Raw genomic sequence first — 26,058 nt, forward strand, 5'->3', positions numbered from 1 at the left:
CGGCCCTCACAGATTTAGGAATTTCCTAGTTTGGCCCCCCTGCAAATGTATTTGAATAGCCCTGGCCTAGGGTGAAGAGGCTACGGCATAGGTCTGTCGCAGCAGTAAAAATAGGACACGGTTTAAGCCCAAACATAACGCTATGTGATAAGATTCCTGCGATTAGCAATTTAACTGTATAAACCTGATGCGAAAAAGGTCTGGGACGAGACAATCAATCACAAAACACAGTTTATCACAACAGTTTTTCTCTGTCCATGCACCCTCTCATGCTGCAACCGCAGAGTACGTAGAGAGATGCGTCCTGTTCTCATGACTTCAGTGATGCCTCACCAGACTCCATAATTACAGAATCTAAACGTATTTGATAATCAAACGTGCTTAGCCTGTCCTCATCCAAGTTTGGCGATTAATATTAATGAGGTGCAGAATTTACTTTGTTGTGTGGCCGGACCTCGCAACAATAGAAACCGTTTCTAAATAGAAAGGCTGTTGCTCGTCACGCAGCGCTGTCACAGCTGGTTAGGACAAAACCTCTGATTCACGGCCGGGCCACACATAGGCCTACTCTGTGTGCAAAACGTATGCAGTAAAGATCATACACACATACTACTTATGTAGCGCGCTAGCAGTCCACATCCTCTGTGTGATTAAATAAAAAATGGGTATGGGGATTTCCGATATATGATTGGTCGAAACGTACGTTTTTAAAAAGCGTTTGTGAAACGCGCTATTTTCATTATTGTGATTCACTGTTTTATGTTTAGTGCAAGTGGTTAATATATATATATATATAAAACAGAATCCACTGTAAACTTCCATGGTGTATCCAGATTAAAAAAACATGACTATGAATTAAGTGTAGGACAACACAAAAATACAATTATGAACCTTTTCAGGACTAAACACAATAGCTGAAAAGAATACTATTTAAACAATATTTTATTTGTAGTTTAGATTTTTTGATGAATGTAAAGTTATATAAGCCTAGCCTATTAAAAGAGTTTCAATATAACTTATTATAAGTTCCAGTGACCGATGCCTTTTCTTTTGCATTCATGTCTTTATATAAACAGTCCTGGGTGTCATAAATCACTTTGTATTTCTCTACCTCAATATTAGCAGCTTGTTATCCCTCGCGCTACCATCTTGTACTTTCTGGACCACCTGCTTGTCACTATCTGCATAGAAGCACCTTCCTCGCGCAATATAAACACTGTAGAATATTTGTACAATGTATAATCTATACATTGATGGTGAAATTACAGCCTTTCTGTGTCAATTCGTGTTCATTTTGAGCATGATACGTATGGAGGGATTATTGGATCTGATTATAAACTAAAAGTCTAAAACTAAATGTCTAAATTTGAAACTAAAAGTCCATCCATCCATTCATCCATTTTCTACCGCTTATCCGGGGCCGGGTAGTGGGGGCAGCAGTCTAAGCAGAGATGCCCAGACATCCCTCACCCTAGACACTTCCTCCAGCTCTTCCGGGGGGACACCGAGGCGTTCCCAGGCCAGCCGGGAGACATAGTCCCACCAGCGTGTCCTAGGTCTTCCCCGGGGTCTCCTCCCGGTCGGACGGGCCCGGAACACCTTCCGGGGAAGGCGTCCAGTAGGCATCCATAACAGATGCCCAAGCCACCTCAGCTGACCCCTCTCGATGTGGAGGAGCAGCGGCTCTACTCCGAGCTCCTCCCGGGTGACCGAGCTTCTCACCCTATCTCTAAGGGATCGCCCAGCCACCCTGCGGAGGAAGCTCATCTCAGCCGCCTGTATCCGGGATCTTGTCCTTTCGGTCATGGCCCAAAGCTCATGACCATAGGTGAGAGTAGGAACGTAGATTGACCGGTAAATTGAGAGCTTCGCCTTGCGGCTCAGCTCTTTCTTCACCACGACGGACCGGTACATCGACCGCATTACTGCAGAAGCTGCACCGATCCGTCTGTCAATCTCCCGTTCCATCCTTCCCTCACTCGTGAACAAGACCCCGAGATACTTAAACTCCTCCACTTGAGGAAGGAACTCTCCACCAACCTGAAGTGGGCAAGCCACCCTTTTCCGACTGAGGATCATCTAAAAGTCCAAAAGACAAAGTCCAAGTCGAAAATGAATTTAGTATTTACGATTGGGCATTTGGTATTTAGGATGGGGCATTTTGTATGTAGAATTGGGCATTTAATCATTTAGCCATTTAGGATTGAGGATTTGGGGATTAAGGATTGGGAATTTGAGGATTGGAGATTTAATCATTTAGCCATTTAGGTTTAAGGATTTAGGATTGGGTATTTGAGGATTGAGGAGTGTATGCAAATTAGGAGGTTATAACGTATTTAGCTAAATGTGAGATAAATCAGCGTGTACAACAGTGTGAAACAGCGACCCCGCTCGAAAGAATTCCAAAGGGAGGCAGCGTTTCTCTTGCCTCATCCAAGCTCATTGACTTTACATATACCCGCTAAAGTGTGCTGTGAGTTTGAGTGGGGGTAATTGAAAAGAATGGAGAAAAGTCACCTGAGAGGAGGCAATGCCTCCAACGGGCTATGATTGGATAAACTCATCAGCGAGATCCCGCCTTCCTGCTCGTCTTCATAATACATTTTAAACTGCGGGCGCTAAATTAGGTTGAACGTTATTAAATTGTTTTATTAGTTGTATTAATCGGAGTTTAGCACCTGTAGGATTCGTGTCGGAGATGGCAGAGGCAGAGGAGTTACTGATTGTTGACAGAATATTACGTGGTTCAGATTTGTTCAAAAACTTTTGCTTGTGATCAGGCTTGCTCAGGATAGCAGCAAGGCTAAAGTAAGTCACATCTATTTGATTTGATCTCCTAAATGCTTGGAGTATTTCTGGGACTGCTAATAATTAAATCAATGGTATTGGTAATGATGTCATTCTTATATAGGAAATCCCAAATGTTCCAGAGGAAGATGAAGGTGGTGTTGATGTACCTTTTCCCAAAGCAGGGAAAATAAAAAAACTACAAAAATCAGAAGTACATACTGTAATGAACTTGTAGTAATTAAAAGGAATTTTTCACACATAAACACTGAAATGACACTGGTTTTCTGACAAATGCACTTTTTAATAGTGCAGAGATTAACAAAAATTACATGGGTAGAAATCTGCCTCCTCATTTTTTAAGTCCACCGCACTCCACTGGCATGCATGTACACTTTTCCACAGGGACACACTCTATAGAGATTTAGATAACCAAACCTGAACAATTGACAGTCTTTTGTCCGTGGTTCATTAAAGTCAAAATGTCGAAACCAAAGAACTCGTTGATGTTCTCGAGACGTTGTACCGTATATAAAATTACCACTCCGTTTGATAATCACTCCATTTGATGGTGGGAGAGCTGCTGGACAACTACCAGTCCCACCACCGAGATCTAGAACAGGCCATAGAGGCCGTCCACGTTATGACATCTCATATGAGTAAATGTGCCAGTTAAACCCAAGCCGGAGACAATGGCACACCCCCCTCCCTGGGATCCTGCTGTATGCGTGTAAGGCACTGTAAAACTCTATTAAAGAAATCGGCTTTATCATCTTCATTGCAACTTGCACAAGCAAGTAAAGGACGAATGAACGTCAAAGCTATTATCACTCTCAGATTCATGTTGATCTAAACGAAGACAGCTGAAATGCTTTCCGTTTACACTGAAAAGTTCACGCACATCAAGTGTTTTAGAGTTTTGTGTGTGTGCAGAGTTTGTATGTATGTGCGACTGCGAGTGTTGTTTAGGTTTGTTTGCACGCATCGAGTGTATATGTATTCATAAGCGCAGTTTGATTCAAACCCTATACAGCGCCTCATAGTCTTCGCTCCAGCCGCTCACTCACTCTGTTTGGTTTCATTACAGTGTGCTCCTTAGCACTGGGAGCTCCCTCTGCTGTCCTTAATGTGCCTCTGCGCACCAGCCATTTCAAACCCATCCTCCAGTATTTAGGCCACACCTCTTAATTTGCATACACCCCTCAATCCTCAAATGCCTAATCCTAAATCCTCAACCCTAATCCTAAATGGCAAATAAATTTGATTAAATGCCCAATCCTACATACAAAATGCCCCATCCTAAATACCAAATGCCCAATCCTAAATACCAAATAAATTTTGGACTTGGACTTTTAGTTTCAAATTTAGACCTTTAGTTTTGGTTTAAGACTTTTAGTTTTAGAGTTTTAGTTTACAATCAGACCCAATAATCCCTCCATATTTGAATGATCTAATCCTTTAACATAGGCAGGTGAAAAAATATGGAACGCATACGCTCTGCACACAGAATATGTGTGGCCCAGCTGTCATATGGAAACTAGTCTCAGACGTCACAATCCATTTGCTGAACGTCTGAAGCATATGGCACACTTCTTTGGAAACACTTCAGCACGTTTCAAGTTGTCATCTGATTGGTGAAATTTCACATGATTTCCCATAGATGTGCGTGTCACATTCTTTTAACGGACCGCCTGAAAACAACGAAGCCGTCTGCTCTAAGAAGTAAACTGTGGTGTATAGTGTTTGCTATAGGAATTCATCACGATCGACTAAACGCTTAATTCTTAAAAGTATGCAAGGTTCACAGAATAAACGTATAATCATTTTGTTGCTGTTCATTTTTGACACGTTCATGAATTCACACCGGTCTGTTACTGTGGGGATTTTTCCACGTGGCTCAAGACGAAACGTGATTGGTTGCTTTACGTGTCAGTCATATGGCCTATTGGGCGGGCCTTGGCCAAAGAAAGTGGCGATAAATTCCAGACCTTCAGTATGAACTACTACATGGAATCAAATATTCACAGATCTACTCGCGGCCTTGAACCGGGTTGTTCCGGCATGGGAGTCGGACACTCTATTGAAGAGGCTAAAGACCGCATCTTCTAGCGTCTGTCGCTTAGAGCGCCTCTCAAGGTCGAGGAGTGAGGTTTACACACCGAACAGCTCTTCACTAGCTGGCCACCGTTACACCTACCCTGTTAGAAAAAACAGCATATGCTGGGTTAGGTATGTTTTGACCAGTTTAAACCAGCAATGGACCAGCACATGACCATCTTAAACCAGCACATGACCAGTTTAAACCAGGTGAACCATCATAAACAACATACCAAACCAGCATATGATGTTTTTTTCGATGTCCCTTTAATCAATTTAAATTGTTAAATGTACATTGTATGACATTTTATTGTGTATCAATAATGAAATATATATATAATATGGCATGATGCAGTGTCGTATCGCATTTGGGAAGGAAAAATGGAACGGAGACCAGAGGCTAGTTTTTTTAAATAGATGACAATAGCCGTTGTTGGTAAATTGTATGTGTTACAGACCTTCTATCTCCCTTCTTTAAGCTGTGTCCCAATTTTTTTGCATTTTAACTGCATTTTAAGACTGATTGCATCACAGCAGCATGACTGAAGGCTGGTAAGGCTGTCCCGATTCAAAGGTTGCTTCAAAAGCAGCACAACAATTTGACCTTATTTCCAGGGGACACAGCTGTAGAATCTTTGCTTGACTTTTGGAGCAGGTTTTGACAGAGGGAAGCATTTTCAAGGTATATTAGTATTTATTATAATTTCTACACTAATATCTTCATGTAAAGAGAGAATGTAAAGTAAGTGATCTGTTTCTTACTAAGAATTGCTTATCATTGATAAATTGTATCAGCCATAGCCAAGAGATGCTTTGTAACAATGAAATTTGAATAAGTTGACTTGACTAGATGAGTGAACATATGGTCTGTTTAATTAAATACTGACCAGTTTTATCATTTCAAACCTATAAACATACTCAAGTAGAAGAAACGCAATAAGGCCATGTGCCTACAAAAACTTACTAGTCTTTGTTTTTCCGTGCTCAACCTTATTTTTCATAGTAACAAATTTAGATGTGTTTGTATGAGCTGTTATCTTCAGAATGTTAGCCTGTGTCGTTGACGTTATAGGTTGAATATGTAGGCCACTAGAAAAGCAGATCAATGGGCCTTTTAATATACAGGTGCGAGTGTCGGTGGGAAAGGTCCAAACATGTACTGTAGCTAAAAGAAGACAGGGAACCTCTGATTAAAACTAGGGAAATTGTGATTAGATTGATGTGTTAGTCCTTGATGGGGGATTCTTTCCTTAAAGAATTGTTCACTAGGAACAGTTTACATTTGATGGTCTTAAAGCCTCATCTGACCGGCTCTTCTTCTAGACACCTTAGACCTGATGGGAAGGAGATAGTATTGGTATGACAAGTCTGTTGTGGAAGTTAAATAAACATATATTTACTCTTCCTGTACCTGATAGATCCAGCAAGCAGAGGATTAAAGGCATACAGCCAGTCATGCATCTCATTTTCATTACTGGCTTGAAGCAGTATCCCACGATGCTTTGTGTACAACGCAAATGTGTAGGGGGTCTGAAAATCATAAACAGTAATTTTAAGAATATTTGAGATTACAGTTTAATTTACAATATGAGCTCCAGAATGTAAAGAGGCTGCCTCACTGTTTACTGTGCTCATAGGCAGCTGGCTTTTAGGGCATCCTTAAGCACAAACATTACAAAATATATAAAATAGGATTTTACATGGCAGTACCATGTTGTTAAGATATCAGATTAATACAATGATAAGCATAGAAAAATAACAGCACAAACACTAATTTGGGGTTTAATAATTAGGTTTATTTAGTTCAATATAATTTATAATCAAAATCTTTCTTATCCTGTCCACTTTTTTTTACTCTTCTACGGTTAATTTCCACTGAAGTATGTATGGGATGCTGTATTCAAATTTGACCACAAGGTTCAATATCTGAAGGGGGAAGTATCATTCAGCTGACGCAGCTTACTTTTTGGAACAGTCTTTTGGTGAATAACCATGATCTCTTAAAAGGCATTTCATAGAGCAATATTAAAGAAAGCTTCAGTGCATCTGTGTATCTATACATCACCTTTAGCATGGCCTGCTGGTCTTCACTGTACTCTACTTGTGCTGAGGACAGGTTAAGGATGGCCCTTTCCACTGTGTCTCTCTCTGTGTTGTAAATGTAGACATAAGGCCGACGTACCACTACATATCTTTGAACCCAGCCATTACTGTTGGGTTCCAGGAAGTGCAAATAACCCTTCTTTGACACAATAGGACTGCAAAATCAAAACAGAGCACAGGTTAGAGTCAGCTACCAAATATGCAGGGAAAATCCAAAATCTCAAAAATAGACTATTCATTAACAGTGTAACCCTACTGTAAAAAACAACACAACCTGTCCTTAACTGAACACATCTCTGTCTAGTTAAGGACAGCCCATTTTGTATTACTTTTAACTCAACGCTGTGTGGTCCTTTTATATTTAACACAAAATTAACAGAAAGCTACTCATAATGTGTTAAAAACACATAATGGGCCATATTTTAACAATCTAAGTGAATGGTCTAAAGCGTAGGGCACAAGTGCACTTAGGGCATTTCTGAATCCACTTTTGCTAGTTTAAGTACCAGAAAATTGACTGTGGCGCCAGGCCTAAAAGGGTTGTCCCTTTTCTCTTAATTGTTGTGTCTCGTTTCGGAAGGCTGCATCCTCCGGAGGTCTCATTTGAAGCCTGCTAGGTCATATATAGAGATAACCCAACATTCTTTGTGTTGGCCACCGTCTTTTATTTGAATAAACATCAGCAGCTGCACATTCGATCAAATATGTGGTGTTTAAATGTTAACAGTTTACAATTTGTGTCACGTTTTTTAAATCTTAGAAGGCAGATGTAGTAAATAGGTTAAAAAGTGTTTGGTGATTTGGTGAACTCTTTTGGCATTGTTTAGGGTAGAAAGTAACCCACTTTTTATTTTTGAAATCATGTAGAAATCATTTTAATTAGTGCAACCAGTGCAACGCGTTGTCATAGCAACGTGGTACTTTCCATTTCCTTTTCTGCAAGAATGTCCTTCGATGGACATCTGGTTTAATTCTAAATTGAGAATCCTCCGTATATCCCGCATCCTTTAGAGGATAATACCACAAAACGAGACACAGCAAATGAGTCATGGGTGTGATTTGGGCAAAAAGTACAGACTCCTCTCCCATTTACATAACATTAACATTTAGGCATTTGGCAGACGTTTTCATCCAAAGCGACTTACATTATCCTATACATTTTACATATCTGCAATCCCCTGGGCTCAAACCCACAATCTTGCGTTGTTAACGCAACGCTCTTACCACTGAGCTACAGGAAAGCTAAACAGTTTTGCAACCTCTGTGCTGTGTTTGTCCCGCAAAAGTGAAAGTTTGTACTGGTTTGGCGTTCAAAATATGACGCATAACTTTTTTGGCTGTGTTACGTTACTCTCCACCCCATGCTGTCCAAATCGTATCAAATTGGTGACGTTCTTTTGTGCTCGATTTGTGCCTGTTTGTGCCATTTAAACATTTGCTCTAACTGCTTCCACTTTCCAGCCCATGTTGTTTAAATCTGTCATGAACGGCTCCGGGACAGGCAGGTTAGATCCAAATGCAGCTTTATTCAAAGAGAATGGTCAAACAGGCAGCGATCAACAACAGCGTCAGGGGTGTCAAGGGATATCCAAAATCATAAACAGGAACAGGCAGAGGTCGAGGCAGGCAGCAGAGAATCACGGTCAAATCAACAGTCCAAGATAATGCACAGAAGGAATAAACACAGGGAAATCGCTCAGAAATGTCAGACAGGCTAAACAAGACTTCGCAAAGAATGGGTGTGTGGAAGTGGTATATATGTGTATGTGAATGATCTGCAGGTGTGTGTGCAATCAGTGCTGATGAGTCCGGGTAGTGAGTTATGGGAAATGTAGTGTGTGAATGAATGATAAGTTTGATGTGGAGTGCCATCTAGTGGTCCTCAAGGGCACTCCAGCTGGTGACCGTTACAAAATCACCCCAAACTGGTTGCGTTCGTTTGTGCTCAATTTGTGCCGTTAAAATTATCACTTTACACGCTTTCACAATCGGTTCCCATAGTTTTGCAAATTATATCCTAATTTTACCTTAAACATTTAAAATAAATCAAAATCTTAAATAAGAATTATGATAAAGTGGCAGTCCGTAAGTTCTTTCGAGTATAAATGAACTAAAACCAATTATTGAGAAAGAACGGTGTTTAAAACTGTGTAACTACCCTTGCTGGATTCACCATGGAAAGCTTGTAATAATTGTTTGTAATTTTCCCTGTTGGGTCTACTTTTTCTAGAGATCCTTATTTGGAGTCTTTCGTCTATACGTCATTTCGTCACATTCGTACACAGAACGAATAGGATCCGGCTTCTAGTACCGCGTGTGGATGCTGTGACTGACAGGTGATTTGTTGCGTGTACTCAGAACTGTTGGGTAGGATTTTATACAACTTTTAGTATAATTTATGGCGGTGATTATTACTTCTACATTTAAATGGCAAACAGCGTTGACATCTGGGGATTCATCAGTTGTGAAAAACAAGAAAGTTCTATCTTATCATAGTTTAGAAAGAAAAGCGAATGTGATTGGAGATTGGTGAGTCAAATTAATTTACATTCACATTTAGTCATTTAGCAGACGCTTTTATCCAAAGCGACTTACAGATGAGGAAACATTAGAAGCAATTATAACAACATAGGCAACAAAATACATAAGTGCATCAAACTAGTCCATTAAAGCCTAGCACAGTGTAAAAAGCTAAGAATAGTGAGGTTACTACACACGATTTCACCATGTGACAGAGCGGAAGTAAATACAAAGCGATTTCTCAGTTTAACACAGTACTAAAACTCAACAAGACACAATTTAAATACACTTACACCGTTCTGTACGCTTCTGCTGCTAAATTGCTTCTCCTGTTTAATAATTAATATTGGCAAGGCATTTCAAATGGTGATTCACACCTGAAATGTGACCTCTGCATTTAACCCATCCAGAAAGTAGTGAACACACGCACAGCAAGTCGTGAACACATGTACACCCGGAGCAGTGGGCAGCTATCACTGCAGCGCCTGGTATAGATGCCTGTAGGGTATAGATAGTTGTATGATGTACAATGATTTATGACCATACTTGTCAGCATTTAAGACCCGTGTTCGGGGATCTTCTGTCCGATTCAGAGAATGACCCAGCACCCGAAATAATATCAAAACACTTCAACACAGCCTCCATTTGCGCTACAGTGAAGATTCTCACCGGTGCACTGTCAAAACATCAGACATTAATCCGCGCAGTTGAACGGTGCCGAATCACAATTTGCGTAAAGAAATTACCTCGGCACTTCACCTGTAGCAATTACAAACTCAGATGGTAACAAAGAGCTTGAGCTTTAAAAATGGCATATTTGTGTATGAGCCCGTACAGCAGTGAAACATAGCAATATTTGCATATGATTTGACGGTTTATCTTAATAAATATAAATAATATAAATGCATTACAGTTGACACACACATGAACACTGTACCATTTACACAACCGTGATCACTCATTGGAAACTTGTGGGTACAGTTTATTAATCCTAGAGCACGGTTTTGTAAACTGCGGGAGCAGTTTTAGAATCTGTGAGGAGGGATATTTAAACTGAGAAAACGAATGACAAAACTGTTGCCACGGAATTGTGAGTTATGTTTTTTTTCTCTGATGGGTGACCAGACAGGCACCGTACTTTTCCCTGGCTTGTAATAATTATTATTTGCGACAGTGACATCACATTCCACTCCATGTTGTCCCAATCACACCAAATAGGTGGCATTTGATTGTCCCTGATTTGTGCTGTTAAAAGCAGTTTGTGTACTATTCTTTTTCTTTCATTTAACAGGACTATAGCCTTTCGGAGTAGATTGTTCAATGCATTTGGGTGATGAATGTTATATAAACAGTGGATATAATGCTGGATTTGGAGATCATTTGAAACTGATAGATGGAGCGACGGTCCCTGTGCTAATAGATGCCGAACATGTACTGTGTAAGTGAAACTGATTTCTACGTTTTGTTGGCATTGTGTGCGCATGAGCTTTTAGTCCACCTCCCCCCACATGCATCGCATGTTTTCGCAGCACTTTATTATGTTATCCTTTACAAATTGAGTGTTCTCACTACTTTTTAAAATAAAAACAAACAAACGGAGTCAACAAGTAAACAAATTACAGTTGATCATAATGTTCTTCTTTGTCTGTTAGAACATTTGATTGATATAAAGGGTACTGCTTTAAAATGGTTCAGTTCATATCTTAGAACCAGGACTCCTATTATTTGTACCTCGAGGATCCATCTAAAAATTTTTATTTGTATCTGCGACCTCTAGGAGATATTATTAATAAGCATAACTTTTAATTTCACTTATATGCCGATGATACTCTGCTGCACCTGCCATTGAAAGCTGGCAATTCCACTAAACCCTTATTGGCCTTTCTTGTGGACATTAGAAACTGCTTATCGGTAGTTTTCTTAGATTAAATTAAGAAAAACCTGAAAAAAAGCTGAAAAGTATTGTTATAAAGAAGCAATAACTTATCCTCAGTCTCGTATCAGGTCAGGAATCTCGGTATTATTTTTTATTCTGAACTTTGCTTGAGAAAACAAATAAATTAATTAGTTAAAAACAGTTTTTATCAATTACGGATCATCTTGAGACTGAAAGTTTTTCGCCTTTTCATGACTTGGAAAAGGTAATTCATGCTCGTATTACCTCTCGCCTTGATTATTGTAACTCATTGTATTTGGGACTCAGTCATCCAATACACATTTACAGTTAGTACAGAATACTGCTTCAAGACTGTTTACCAGGGCAAAGAGAACTGATCATATTATACCAATCCTGGCCACCAAACATTGGCTCCCTGTCTGTTATAGAATATAAGATCTTCAGACAGGGCTTTTAGATGTCCCGCATTCATGTATAAAAACAAAGGGTGTTTTTCAGTTACCGCCCTCCGTCTTTGGAATCAACTGCAAACCTGCCTTTTGCTTGTCTTATGTTTTTTAACTCTTTTTCAGTTTCCTTACTTTGGCCAGCTCTGCTGTGATAAATGTGCTATATAAATACATTTTACTTACTTAAATTTGTTATGGGCTGTCCGCTTTATTTAGGAAGTTTCCCCATTCTGAGTAAGGATAAAATGCTCAGCATCATGATTAAAAGAAAAAGCTTAACATTGAGTTACGTGTAAACTTTTATAAAATTGTTGTTAAATAGTGCAAGTTTATTGTTTTATTTATCTACACATTTTAAAATGAAATTAAAATATAACATTTAATTTAAATAAACTCAAATGTATTAGAATGTAACAAAATCATTGAAAATATAATGTTGCCATTTATATAAAAAATCCAACACATTGCTTGTTATTTCTGTATCTGTTACTGGCATGAAGAAAACGCATGCAACATTTGAGGTCAAATAAAATAATTTAATTTCTTCTCAGGATAGCTATTCCAGATATCTTAAAACTGTTGAATGTATTTTAATGTGCCATTGATATTGATATGACTGTAATCTATGCAATATAAAAAAACTATGCAATGTGTAACCAGTAATTCAGAATATGCGACGAAGCACGTAACCGTGTTGCTGGTGGACTGATGAAAACGTCTTGGTTACGTCTGTAACCTCCGTTCCCTGATGGAGGGAACGAGACGTTGTGTAGAGAGACTGACTGGGGTTTAATCTTGAGAACCTCTCATCTCCGAGATTAATTTATAAAACGCCAATGGGCTTGGCGAATGGCACGCGCACGCCAGTCTCCGCCCCGTACATACGGGTATAAAGGAAGATAGTGGCGGTCATTCACTCACCCTTTGTACTGAGGAACCCGAGAGGGCACTCCCGTTCGCTGCAGTGGTTCGGCGCAGTGTTGTGGCATGAAGACCCTTCAGTCGGTCTCTCAGCGTTGTGTAGAGAGAATGACTGGGGATCTATCTATACGCCACAACGCTTGCACCGTATCACGACCTCCAGCGGAGCGACCCTGACTAGGCTAGCGAGTCACAAGAGTGCTACCTGCGAGATGTAATCTTCCAGTAACATAGTAGTGGTCATACTGAGAAGCCTGTACTGACGGAAATCACGGACAGTGGCGTACACCTCTTGTAGCGAGGAGCTGTCCGGAGCCGAATACTGGGGAAACACTGCTCTCCTCTTTGAAGAGTGTGTTACGGAGGCCACATTCTACTCAGAGGGGAGGTTACATGTGGAGACACTAACATGGTCTCACCGGTGGGGAGAACAACATGCAACAAAAGGTGTCAGCCCGAGTAGGGGGACAAATCCAGGTGGGACTACCACCGGCGGGGAGGTCACAGATTCACCAATCGGGAAATCAGGAGTGAGGAATTCAACACACGGGACGACCCAGAGGAGAGTCACTACGTATGGGGCACTAGCCCTAGTACAGGAATCTACCTGAGTAGGGATGACTCTACCTATACTGGGCCTGGTTCCAACAGACGGCTCCGCTCAGTCTAAGCAGAGATGCCTAGACATCCCTCACCCTAGACACTTCCTCCAGCTCTTCCAGGGGGACACAGAGTCGTTCCAAGGCCAGCCGGGAGACATAGTCCCACCAGCGTGTCCTAGGTCTTCCCCGGGGTCTCCTCCCGGTCGGACGGGCCCGGAGCACCTTCCGGGGAAGGCGTCCAGTAGGCATCCGTAACAGATGCCCAAGCCACCTCAGCTGACCCCTCTCGATGTGGAGGAGCAGCGGCTCTACTCCGAGCTCCTCCCGGGTGACCGAGCTTCTCACCCTATCTCTAAGGGATCGCCCAGCCACCCTGCGGAGGAAGCTCATTTCAGCCGCCTGTATCCGGGATCTTGTCCTTTCGGTCATGACCAAAAGCTCATGACCATAGGTGAGAGTAGGAACGTAGATTGACCGGTAAATTGAGAGCTTCGCCTTGCGGCTCAGCTCTTTCTTCACCACGACAGACCGGTACATCGACCGCATTACTGCAGAAGCTGCACCGATCCATCTGTCAATCTCCCGTTCCATCCTTCCCTCACTCGTGATGAAGACCCCGAGATATTTAAACTCCTCCACTTGAGGAAGGAACTCTCCACCAACCTGAAATGGGCAAGCCACCCTTTTTCCGACTGAGGAAAACGTCACCTCGCTAACGGGGAAGGAGCCTGAGATGGTGCGTGAGGTTAAGAGGTTCCGACTAGAGATCACCTCTACGCATGGCTTGGGCTCTGGAACCACACTCCTTGAGAGAGGATGGACACTTCAATATTTTTTTAGTATTTTATTAAATAAATTCTAGAAAGTAATTGTTTTCAGTGTATGGATGGGTTTTTGTAACAAACATATTTATATTTCAAAAGTTTAGTCAAAGAAGTATAATCTATGGCTTCCAGCAACGGCAATATGCGTGTTATCAATAGAGTTGAGTTCTGGCTGAAGGTTGACCTCTAACCCAACGTTTGACGTAAGCCACATTTGAAGGGTAAGCTCAACTGAGTATTGACGCACGAGGTAGCACAGAGGATACAGCAAAAGTAAACGATGGTCACGAATTTAAAGTTAAAATAAGAAAAACATCTGAGGAAATCTATTTAAAGGACATAATACAGTATGTTGGGTCAGCGATCAGCCTTCAACTGGAAATCAACTCTCTCGTGAAGCCATAAATTATAGTTAATCATTTTCAAATATAAACATTTGTGTTACAAAACCCCATTGTTCTGCCTCCGAAGACTTGTGTTAACCCTCCAAGCTCCAAAAACATGGCCACTATCCACTACCATTACCAAGCTGGGAGGACCCAGGGAATAGAGGGGATGCAAGTGACGTCACTGCACACAAAAGTCAAGCGAGTCACGCCCACTGAGTGGCAGAAATACTGAATGCATCAGTGTTTGCCGCAATGTGAACTCTATTAAGAACGGGAAAAAGTTGTTGCAAATGATTGAGATCAAAATCAGAGATTTGTTTTTAAAGACCGCTTAAAGATAGAAAAAAATGTGAATGAATCGCTGCAATTTGCTAAAAGTAAATATCAGGAAACTTACTTCCATGGCACATTTTAGTGTCCAAGGACACATGAGGTCTCATTTATAAAGGGTGTGCACACACAGAAATGATCTTAGAGTGTGCCTACTCGAAAATCCACGGGAACGTTCAGTTCTATAAAAACACTTGGACGTGGAAAATCGTCTGAGCAGACGAACGCACCTTTGCTTGTCGAGTGCTGCAAGTTTTTGGGAAATATAAGCCATACTTGCTGCCCGTATATACTTTGGACGTTGAAAGGGGCTCATTCAGACATTGAGATCTGAAACTGTTCAGTTGTGTGCAATTTCAAGATAAATTTCAGGATCAATTTATAGATTTCACAGCTGAAAGAGAGTCGTGCACCATTTTCTGTACATATATTCGTTCTATGAATCACACATACACACTTTGAGAATTTATCGTAAAATTAAATTTAGTATGTGCACTGCAATTCAGTTTTGTCTTTATTCATCCTGCCTCAGACGGTTTCTATAAATCAGGCCCCTGGTTCCTACATAAGTCGTAAGGATCACAGTCGAGTCCAACTGCCTTTAATTTCAGCAAATAATTGTGAGTTTTAGTTTCGGTTTCTTTGTTTCTCCAAATTAAAGCAGGTATTTTGCTGAATGTTTTGCCACTCAAGGAGCTATGTTCCGGTGGGTTCACATGGTAAAATTATGTTAATGCATACCCTCTATTATAAGTTCTACTCCCTGATTCAGATTGGTTGAGCCAATCAGAAAAAACGTTTAATAAAAGCAATAAGCCCCACAAAGCACTGGGAAAAAAGGTGCATTTTATAACAGCTAAGCTTTGTCATGCCTGAAAACGCGCCTAAGCTGTTATAAAATGCACTGTAACACAATGCTTCTTGGGGAGTATTGCTTTATTATTGAATATAACTCAGATTGTGGTCCGCTTAAAGTGGAGGTAACATGCTATTTCCTGCATTCTGACTTCTTTACACTGTAAAACGTGCTAGCTTCTCAAGATTAACATCATCAACTTCTCAAAAAACTAGATGATTGTATGACGTAGAGAATAATTAAATCAAAAACATATACAAGTTATTTTAAGATAAGAAAATAAGGCTAGCCTGAAACAATATAGAGAAGATACCGATCTCAAAGATTGAGGAAGATTATTCCAATCATTGGGAGCTTTATGATGAAATTGCACATGTCTAAGTGAGTAAGAAGATCGGTACAGGGTCAAGTACTGTGTCAAATACCAAGGACAAACATATTTAACACATATAGGGGTGGTTAACCCCGGACATGCATTAGCTTAAGCCAAAACTAAGCCTTGGTTAAATTAGGATATTTAAGTCGTTTTAAAAACATACTTTATAAAAAAACATTGCTGGTGGACAGGTGGATCCTGAGACATAACAATCACATTTATATATTTTAAGATATGTCAGTGCAAGTTGTTTTCGATTAAGACACAACATTTAAGTTAGTCTCGGACAAGGCTTAAGCCCTGTCCGGCAAACCCTTAAAGCCCCATAAAGATGTAAAAACCAATGAAATGTTCTTCTAGTTTTAAGATGTAACTGTAAGGATTAGAGGTGGAGTTCATTTACTAGAAATGTATTTACATGTTTACATAATCACGTTTACCTCAGTCTAAGTTCCAGCTTCTGATTGGTTAGTTCGATACAAGAACAAGGAAGTGAAGTGGTGGGGAGTTGAAACAGGAGAGTAAATAAATAAAGTACGGCTTGAGAAAGTTATCCGTCTCCATCCTGCTGTCTATTCTCATAAAGAGTGATCCACCACCGCATATCGAACCCTCACATAACATTTGGTGGCAGCTGTGTTTTCTTTTGAGCATTTGGTGAGTTTTGTTACTGCGAACAAGGACGGCGTGATGTCAAGCCACACATGCTGTCTCCGAACAAGCCACACGGCGAACAAGCCACACATGCTGTCTCCAGTGCCCTGAAGATTGATCTTCCACCTGCTTTTAAAGGAGATGGGACTGAATCATTCACAAGCTGGTCCCGACGCTTCGAAGTGGCAGTGCAGGCTATGAGTTCGACTGATACGGATCTGCCTACAGTGATGGCTTCCTCGCCTAGCAGATGCTGCATTTCTCTATTGGGACAGCCTTCCTTCTTCAACTAAGGGGGACTAGTAAAGGAGAAACTCAGGGACGTTTTTGGACCAATATACTCTCTGCCATTCTTCCGGACACATATGAATGCTCGACCTCGTAAACCAGGTGAAAGTCTGGATGTGTACAGTGCAGACATCACTCGTCTTGTGACACGCTTCTGCATGCAGTTCAGCAGCTGACTCTTACTGTCAACAGCTTAAAAAGTGAAGTACACCTGTTACCAGAGAAGCACAGTTACCTGGCTCAGCGTGTAGACTCCAAATCTGAAAGGATTTACTCCAACGATGCTCGATACGGTGCACGCAGTGTCTCTCCAAAACCTTACCATAACAGCCAACCCAGCAGAGACAATTACTTACCTGAGCAGCATTATCGTTCTTATCCAGAGTCCCGCTATGAACGTTGTCCTCCTTCTCCTGTTACTCGGAGAGACCGTCAGTGGCATGACAATGACAGACGTGACCGGCATCGCTCTCCCTCACGCCAATTTTATCAGTACTCCAGGTATGATCGCCATGATGACACAAACAGATACAGACGCGGCCCTAGTCCTGCTCCACAGAGAAACAGAGATGGAAGTCCACACACTAGAGGCAGTGTTCGCTTCCAGTCTCCTGAAAGATATCCACACTCTGGCTCCAACCGCTAGGGAAACTTCCATTAGCTGCTGTTGGGGGGCAAACATCTACTGTCTCATAGCACTAGAATGACTCCCCCAAGTTGATGCCTGACAAGATTGACTCACAACCTGATGATTCTGTCTCTTCCACAGTTTTGGTTATCGTTGAGGACATTGAAGTGTGCACTTTAATCGACACTGGTTCTACTGTCTCTATTGTGAGCGAAGATCCAGCATTGAGAAAACGCCCCATGACACCCTCCTCTCTGCCAGTTCGCTCAGTCAATGGACAGTGCTTGGACATTTTAGGCAAGTTAACGATTGGGATCAGACTTGGACATCAGGTATGGCAACAGGACTTCGAAATTCTCAGAGGTGCTTGCCAGCCAGTCATTCTTGGTTTTGATTTTCTGCGGAAACACCATGCCCTCCTTGACATCAAAAACAAAGTGCTGCAACTTTGGGACATGAAAATTCCTCTCCTGCCCAAAAGGACACGAAGTGGCTGCCTGCTGTAATGTGTCTGTGCTAGTTCCCACTAAGATTCCAGCAATGAGTGAAACCCCTCATCACAGCCTGGGTGTCAGCAGCTACACCTGCTTCTCCCATGACAACTGATTACTATGGTGTTCTCATGCCCAACCCATCGTGTGACATTCTCTCAGTGAGGTTCAAAATGGCACAACTGTTGTGTGAGTCATAAATCCCTCCAGAGATGACATTGAGTTGCATTCAGGTCAACACCAGGGTGAGTTTTATTCTGCTTCATCTGTGGACATCATATCAGGTGAAGGGAGCTGTTGTGCAACCTCCCCTGTGCATGATTTAGCTCCATCTATCCAGATAAATGTCAACGACCTTTCACCTTCCCAAGTGCAGTCTCTGAAATCACTACTTAAGAAATACTCAGCAGTATTCAGTAAACACACAGAGGACAGAGGTCGCACGAGCATCATCAAGCATCAAATCCGCACCGGCGATGCCACACCAAGTAAACAGAGAGCCTACAGAGTGACACCAGAACAGAGAGCTGAAATACAAACTCAAGTTGAAAACCTGTTGAAGGCAGATGTCATTGAAGACAGCTACAGTCCCTGGGCTGCACCAGGTGTTTTAGTGAGCAAGAAAAATGGCACATGGCATTTCTGCCTGGACTACAGAAAACTCAATGCAGTTACAATCAAAGATTACCACCCTCTTCCAAGAGTCGACAATGCACTGGATGCTTTATCGGGCTCTGCCTGGTTTTCCACAATGGACATGCAACATGGCTACTGGCAAGTTGAGCTTGATGAGAAGGACCTTGAAAAAACAGCATTCACAACAGGTAGTGGCCTTTATCACTTTAAAGTTATGCCAATGGGTCTCACCAACGCTCCAGCCACATGCCAGCGCTTGATGGAAATGGTACTTCATGGTCTTCCTTGGAAAACCTGTCTAGTGTATTTGGATTATGTCCTCATCTACAGCTGCTCTTTCGGTGAACATCTCCAGCACCTGGAAGAAATTCTCTACAGATTCCAGTCAAGTGGCCTGAAGCTGAATCCCTCAAAATGCTGTTTCGCTAGAGATCAGGTACAGTTTCTGGGCCATGTTGTATCCAAAGATGGCATTCAGCCCTACCCACGAAATGTGAAAAGTGTTCAAGACTGGCCTATTCCACGGTCAGCTACAGAAGAAAGAGCATTTCTTGGACTTTGTTCATATTACCGCAAGTTCATCAGAAGCTATGCACATCACAGTGTCCCCCTACACACACTCACAGAGAAGAATGCACATTTCCAATGGACTTTTCAATGTCAGGATGCATTCACTTACCTGAAACATGCACTCACAAACCCTCCAGTGGTTACATTCCCTGACTTTACTGTGCCGTTCTCACTTTACACAGATGCTTCAGGCTCTGCATTTGGTGCTGTGCCTGCTCAGAGACAAGGGAATCAAGAAAAAGTGATTGCTTATGCTAGTCATGTCCTTACAAAAGCAGAAAGAAAATGGTCAACATATGACAGAGAACTCTGGGCCATTGTCTGGGCCGTGCGACATTTCCACCATTACCTTTATAAACAGCCCTTTGTTATTGTCACTGACCATCAACCTCTCTTGGGTCTTAGGAAAATACCCATTGACAATGACAGAACTGGTCGCCGTGCACGCTGGGCTCTTGAACTTGATCCTTTTGACTGGACTGTGATTCACAAGGATGGCCGCAATCATCTCAATGCTATCTGTCTAGTCTTCTGTCTGTACACCACAGCCTCTGCAGTACTGATACACAGCTAGTTTGCTGTAAACATACTGGACCTCAGCCTCTTCCAGCCTCCTCACAGTGTGCTTCACATTCTGTCTGATGTGGTGCAAGCAATGTACTCCATGTGATGCAAGACGGAGTCCCACACCTTATCAGAGGGCTCCAATGAAAACAATTGCTGCTACTGAGCCATTCCAAAAGGTCACAGCTGACATTCTTGAGCTACCCATCACAAGTCGTGGAAATAGGTATGTGCTTGTTGTTCAATTTTATTTCTCCAAGTATGTGAACCTCTATGCCATTCCAGACCAGCGCTCCATAACGGTTGCAAAATGTCTGTTTGAAAAGTTAATTTGTGAACATGGCATCCCGGAAATGCTTCACACTGATCAGGGACGTCAATTTGAGTCTGACCTGCAGAAAACACGAACCAGTCCATATCATCTTCAGTGTGATGGCATGATTGCGAGGTTCAACAGGACCCTCACTGATCAGTTAGCCAAGACACTTTTTCAACAGCCTGGTGATTGGGATGACTGCCTCAATCAAGTTGCTTTGGCTTACAATACCAACCCTCACCCTACAACAGGTTTTACACCATTCTTCCTCACACATGAAGCCAGGATGCCTGCCAACGTGCTAGTACCAAACAACACACCATCTTCGTCTACTACAGGTTCTCCTGCTGACTATGTTGCAAAATTGACACAGAAACTTCAGTCCGCTTTCAGATCTGCTGAATGGAACAGAGATTGTGCCCACAGTCAGCAGAAATGGCAGTATGACAAGAGTGTTAAGCACACTCCCTATGTTCCTGGAGACCTTGTTTGGTTAAATGACCCCACCACAGCAAAAAAAAAAAACTCGCTTCTCACTGGAAAGGCCCCTATGAAATATTGGAGTGCCTTGGCTCTGATGTGGATTCTCCTGAAGTGACGTACAGGATTCACTACCTCCTGGAGCCGTCTGATAAGTCCCAGATACAACCGTCTCAGACCCTACCATGCTCCTGTGCCAGATTGTGGACATAAAACACCTACATGTGACCCTTTGCAGCCTCACCTCTCTCGTTTGACTGCATTGTCAGGTGCTTTGCCCTTCAAACCTTCAAAGTGGGTAGCAAGGAAGAGCTACAAGCAATCTGGCCACAGTGGTACTCTCTCATTAGCCCCTCCAGTACTTATCCACAACCACGACCGCAGCCCCGATCCCACTCTCCCCTGACTCAGTCTTGGTCTGCCCCCCTCTGGCTCAGTACCCTATTTTGACGCTGTCCCCTCTTCCACTCCTCAAGGTTCTGGTTCTTCTGTACGCTCGGGGAAACATCCAGTTAGACCTCCCAGATTCCTCAGAGACCATGTTCTGAAGTGACACTGTTGGATGTTGTTGTTTACAGTTACTTGGTTTTCTTATTTAGTGGGTGAAAAACGAGGACGTTTTTTTGTGGGAGGGGGAGGAAATGTAAGGTTTAGAGGTTGAGTTAATTTACTAGAAATGTATTTACATGTTTACATAGTTAACGCAGTCAGGATATTCTGTTGAATCTGCTTCTCTGAATCCATCACGTTTACCTCAGTCTAAGTTCCAGCTTCTGATTGGTTAGTTCGGTACAAGAACAAGGAAGTGAAGTGGTGGGGAGTTGAAACAGGAGAGTTAATAAATAAAGTACGGCTTGAGAAAGTTATCCGTCTCCATCCTGCTGTCTATTCTCAGAAAGAGTGATCCACCACCACATATCGAACCCTCATGTTACATAACCAAGGCAATGAGTACGATATGGACACCTTAAATCAAATCTACATAAGGAGTAATAAACCATGTTAAGAGGCTTCAGATAGGTGTCAGAGGTATTATGATAGACAATATCAGTATAATGAATAAAGGTAAAAATTATTTCCTTACTTTAAAAGTAAGACAATTAATACAGCAAGCGCAAACAACAGCATGACAATATAATTAATGTGTGACTTAAATGTAAGATGAGTGTAAATCCAAACAAATATTTAAAAGACCAGAGGTGAGCCATCATCAAAAGAAATATTCAAATCGAAAGGCAACTAATGAAATAATTGTGAACCAAACATCGTACAGTAAGACGATTTCTTATTGAATGGAAGAATATTGGTAAGAAGCCATTCCAAGTCAAAACCAGATTGTAAAATAACTTTATATTTGCAACAGATCTGAATTAGTGGTATAACAATCTTGACAGATTTGACAGTAGTTGTTAATAAAGATAGAGAAAAGTAATGGCCCCAAAGTAGAGCCTTAAGGCACAGGTGATTCAACTCTCAAGCACACAGACTGAAAACTTAGGAAAACAACATATTAATGCCTGTTTTGCAAATAAGCATTAAATCAAAGAAAGGCATTTCTGGTCAACCCAATAGATGACAATTTATCAAGAAGACAAATTAAATAAATCCGCAATAGGATACATTAGAAAATGAGAAGCTATTTTAACTAATTTAGGTTCCTGGCCATCAGGGCTACCACTACTGTAATTTTTTTAATCAATTAGAATATTAAAAAACATCAGTAGGCAAATTTTCCTTAAAGTGTAATGGGATTTGGAGAACAAGTAACAGTATGATAATCAAAAGACTGTGAGCCACAAATAGAGGTAAAATACTGGTAGAAGGCTTGGGCAGTAAGTGTAGGTTCAGTATTAGTGTGATTATTTAAATGAATGTTTTTTAAAACTTTGATTTGTTTTATTAAAAAGTGTTTTCAACTGATTCTAAAACTACTTGAGATTATGAAAATCCTGAGAAAGACAATCTTTAAAATAATTAGCTTTAGCGTTCCCATTTCTTGTGCAAAAAATTCATTCTCTCCCTTGCTTACCCCGCTTTAATACTCCTAGTAGCATGGCCTTATAAAGAAACGGTGCTGTTTAGTGTGTTGACAAAATATTTATATGCTCTTCTACTTGTCGCTTTGGATAGAAGCATCTGCCAAATTAATAAATGTATAATATACACCTGTGACGGCTTGAGGGTGAGTAAAATATAGGCCAATTAAATTTCTGGGATGAACTGGTCCTTTAACAATGTTAAATTGAAAACATGTTTGTACTACTGACTACAACTATTAACAGTATTTTATAGGTCAGATTTTCACCTGATACGTATTTCATGAATGTCTGGGACAAAAGTGTGGGTTCTTGGTCTGGACTCTGAAGGAGACTTCTTGCCATCTGTTTCGGCATCAGGGTTGGGACTGACAGCACGTGATCGATGTGTTGGAGGTCTATTACAAAAGAGTAGTTAGTTAATGTAACCATTGTTATCTTAAACAGTTTTCCAAAAGCTTGCTTGAAAACAGCACTTAATTTTGCAAATGCTTCAGGCTGCAGAAATTTGTTTGACTTGAAGCATTTGGTTATTCTTTTATAACCAGACAGCAGTCACAAAATACTGACCTGAGTTCCTCTAGGAGTGAAGGACATGTGGAGGAGGGTGTTAGTGTGCTCTCAGCACCCAGTGACTCTTTCAGAAGAGTTAATGACATCTCACTCAACTAAAACACACCAAAACAGGTCGTTAAACACATAAAACAACAGACATGCCCAGATTGACAAGTGACTCACAAAAAATAAAAACATTTTGTGTTGCTGATGCACAATTCTGTTTAAGTGTAAACAGCTGTAAAAAAAACTTGTATGTACCAATCATGTCTGTCAGAAAAAAAAACGGAGAAATTTGAAAATCATTTATTGTACAACATTCTTTTTAACATCTTCACCTTGCTCTTGCTGGCACTAACAAACACATTGCTGTAATCCCTGTTGAAGGTGTGGTAAAGTAATCGCAGACACTGTTGGGGCAAGAATATGACAACAAAGTCCTCTTTAAGGTAATTAAAAAGGAACTGAAAAAAAAACATATTTTTGTTTAGAATTTCACAAAGCAAAGTCTTAGTTCAACCCAAAATACAAATTCTGTTATCCTGTGTTGCATCTTTGGTGGAACCCTTAAGAACATATGTTCAGGACTGTGGTTCCCTTTCTGTCGGTCTTTCAAAGTTGAGTCGAGACTGACAGAATGGGGTTTGATCTCGTGATTATTCTTTGAAAAGGCCAATGAACTTGGCGAATGGACTCCACCCCGTCCATACGGTTATAAAAGGGAAGATGGCATGCCCATTCATTCACCTTTTTTGTTCTTTGGAACCTGCGAGGGTTATGCGCAATAAACGATCTGCGATTCTTCCTACTGGATCTACAACGCAGAGCAGGGGAACTTGTCTGGGCGTTTCAGTAGCTGGTCAGAGGTGTCTTCAAAGAGCAATTTTCTAAAAGAGCAAATTCTCCTGCAACATGAACATGTCGCCAGGCATGTCTCGCCACTGTAGTCTTGGGTGCAACTGCACCATCCTCAAGCCAGACAGGCAAAATACCTGCGTCACATGTTTGGGTCTTCGGAATGCTGAAGTAGCGTTCGTGGTAACTGCATTGGGGTCACGGCTGGCCGTGTTTGTTTTGGACACGAACTACACCGTTAGCTTCCTGCCCAACAGCGGCAAACAAACCAGATGCGGCAGTGAGCAGCGGTGGTGATATGGGAGTCCTGATGGGCATAACTCTGTCGCAGCATTGCCGCGGACCGCCAGGCCCCATCCCGCTCACCAAACCTGGCTCCTATCGGCGTCGCCAGACAGTCCCATAGCGGATCCACGGCTTGCAACATCGGGTAGCGATTTCCTGAAATTAGACGCTGAGGACTCCCTGCATCTACGGCGGGTTGAGCCCAGGATGAGGCAGACGTGGAGATGTCAGCAGTGCTTGCCTGGACCGCCATAAGCATCACGGCCGGACTCCTGGTACCTGGACACGGAACCCCGGTGCCAGTTTCCCGGCAGTGCATGAAGAGCTCACGAAAACTGTCAACGGCGCGTTTCCTCGACTCTGGAGCAGCTAAGGGCTATGTCTGTACCCCAGGTAGAGAATGCTCTAGTGGCACAAGGCTCACAGACCTCGCTCTCACAGACCACTTTCGAGTCTTTCGACGAAGTAGCAGACGGAGGTCAAGGTCCTGGACAGCGTCTGCATCCCAGCAGCCCTGCCCCTCCGTACATCCGCCCCCGGCTAAGGTGCCCCCCCTCAGGTGCCCCCCCCCGCACATGGAGATTTCAATGGAGGACATCAACTCCCTGCCAGCAGCCCAGGAAGCGGCCATGGCAGGAGCCAGCCGGGGAGACCCACGACATCGGGCACAGCTGCAACCACACGATTGCTGTCGAGCCGCACAATTCTTGCCAGGTCCCACATCAAGCCGGCCCTTCTCAGGCCCTCCGCACTCTCCATGCGATGGTGCATTTGGCAGCAAAGACTTAAGGCAGGTAAGTCAGCAGACCCGCTCGCCCCCCCCCCAGGGCCCTGACTCTGGCAGGACAGCCGTGCTGCCCACCACAGAACCTCCACCCCACAGGGCAATGAAGCAGATCTCCCCACTAGTTACTCCGTTACGATGTCTGGGGGCCTGGTCACAGCTCCCCAGCATGTCACGGTGCCTAGTTACCTATAAAGCATCGCATTAACTTTAACTTTAAAATCTTCCTTATTACCTATAAAGCCCTGCATGGTTTAGCTCCTCACTACTTGAGTGAACTTCTCACGTATTACAGTCCATCACGTGTACTACGCTCTCAGGCGTCAGGTCAGTTGGTAATACCTAGATTTTCAAGATCAAGTGCAGGCGGCAGATCCTTTTCCTATTTAGCTCCTAAACTTTGGAACAGTCTTCATGGTTGTCGACAAGTTCATTGGCCTTTTCAAAGTATACTGATGATAGGTTCTCAAGTCCTATTGTCTCGGTACAACATCTCGTTCCCATGGAACCGAGGTTACATCCGTAACCGAGATGTTTTGTTTCCATACAGTCAAATGGGTCCATGATGTGTGGTTACCAACTTTCTTCAAAATATCTTCTTTGGTGTTGTGCAGAAAAAAACAAAGGCTAACAGGTTTGGAATGAAAATGATTAAAGATTTTTCCATTTTGGGTGAACTATCCCTTTAAGTATTGCTCCTGGTATTCGTTTCTGGGAATCACAGTAATAAGATTTTAATATAAAAACATTTCCTCTTTTGGTAAG

General features: G+C 42.0%; 1 protein-coding gene across 1 annotated transcript in view; it reads right to left on the minus strand.

Moving 5' to 3' along the window:
• Positions 1–6,175: 6,175 nt before the first annotated feature.
• The window catches only part of kif1aa (kinesin family member 1Aa), a gene marked incomplete at its 3' end in the record, with an annotated part of 149,219 nt that continues 129,336 nt past the window's right edge, over positions 6,176–26,058 (minus strand). Inside the window, exons 43-48 of the mRNA XM_079460586.1 lie at positions 23,708–23,779; positions 23,385–23,482; positions 23,084–23,212; positions 6,950–7,142; positions 6,296–6,414; positions 6,176–6,218 (exon numbers count right to left, since the gene is read on the minus strand). Coding sequence (XP_079316712.1) covers positions 6,176–6,218; positions 6,296–6,414; positions 6,950–7,142; positions 23,084–23,212; positions 23,385–23,482; positions 23,708–23,779 — 654 coding nt within the window. The remainder of the gene's footprint in view (positions 6,219–6,295; positions 6,415–6,949; positions 7,143–23,083; positions 23,213–23,384; positions 23,483–23,707; positions 23,780–26,058) is intronic.

This window comes from Barbatula barbatula, assembly GCF_947034865.1.
Source record: "Barbatula barbatula genome assembly, chromosome: 7".
Classification (NCBI taxonomy): Eukaryota; Metazoa; Chordata; class Actinopteri; order Cypriniformes; family Nemacheilidae; genus Barbatula; species Barbatula barbatula.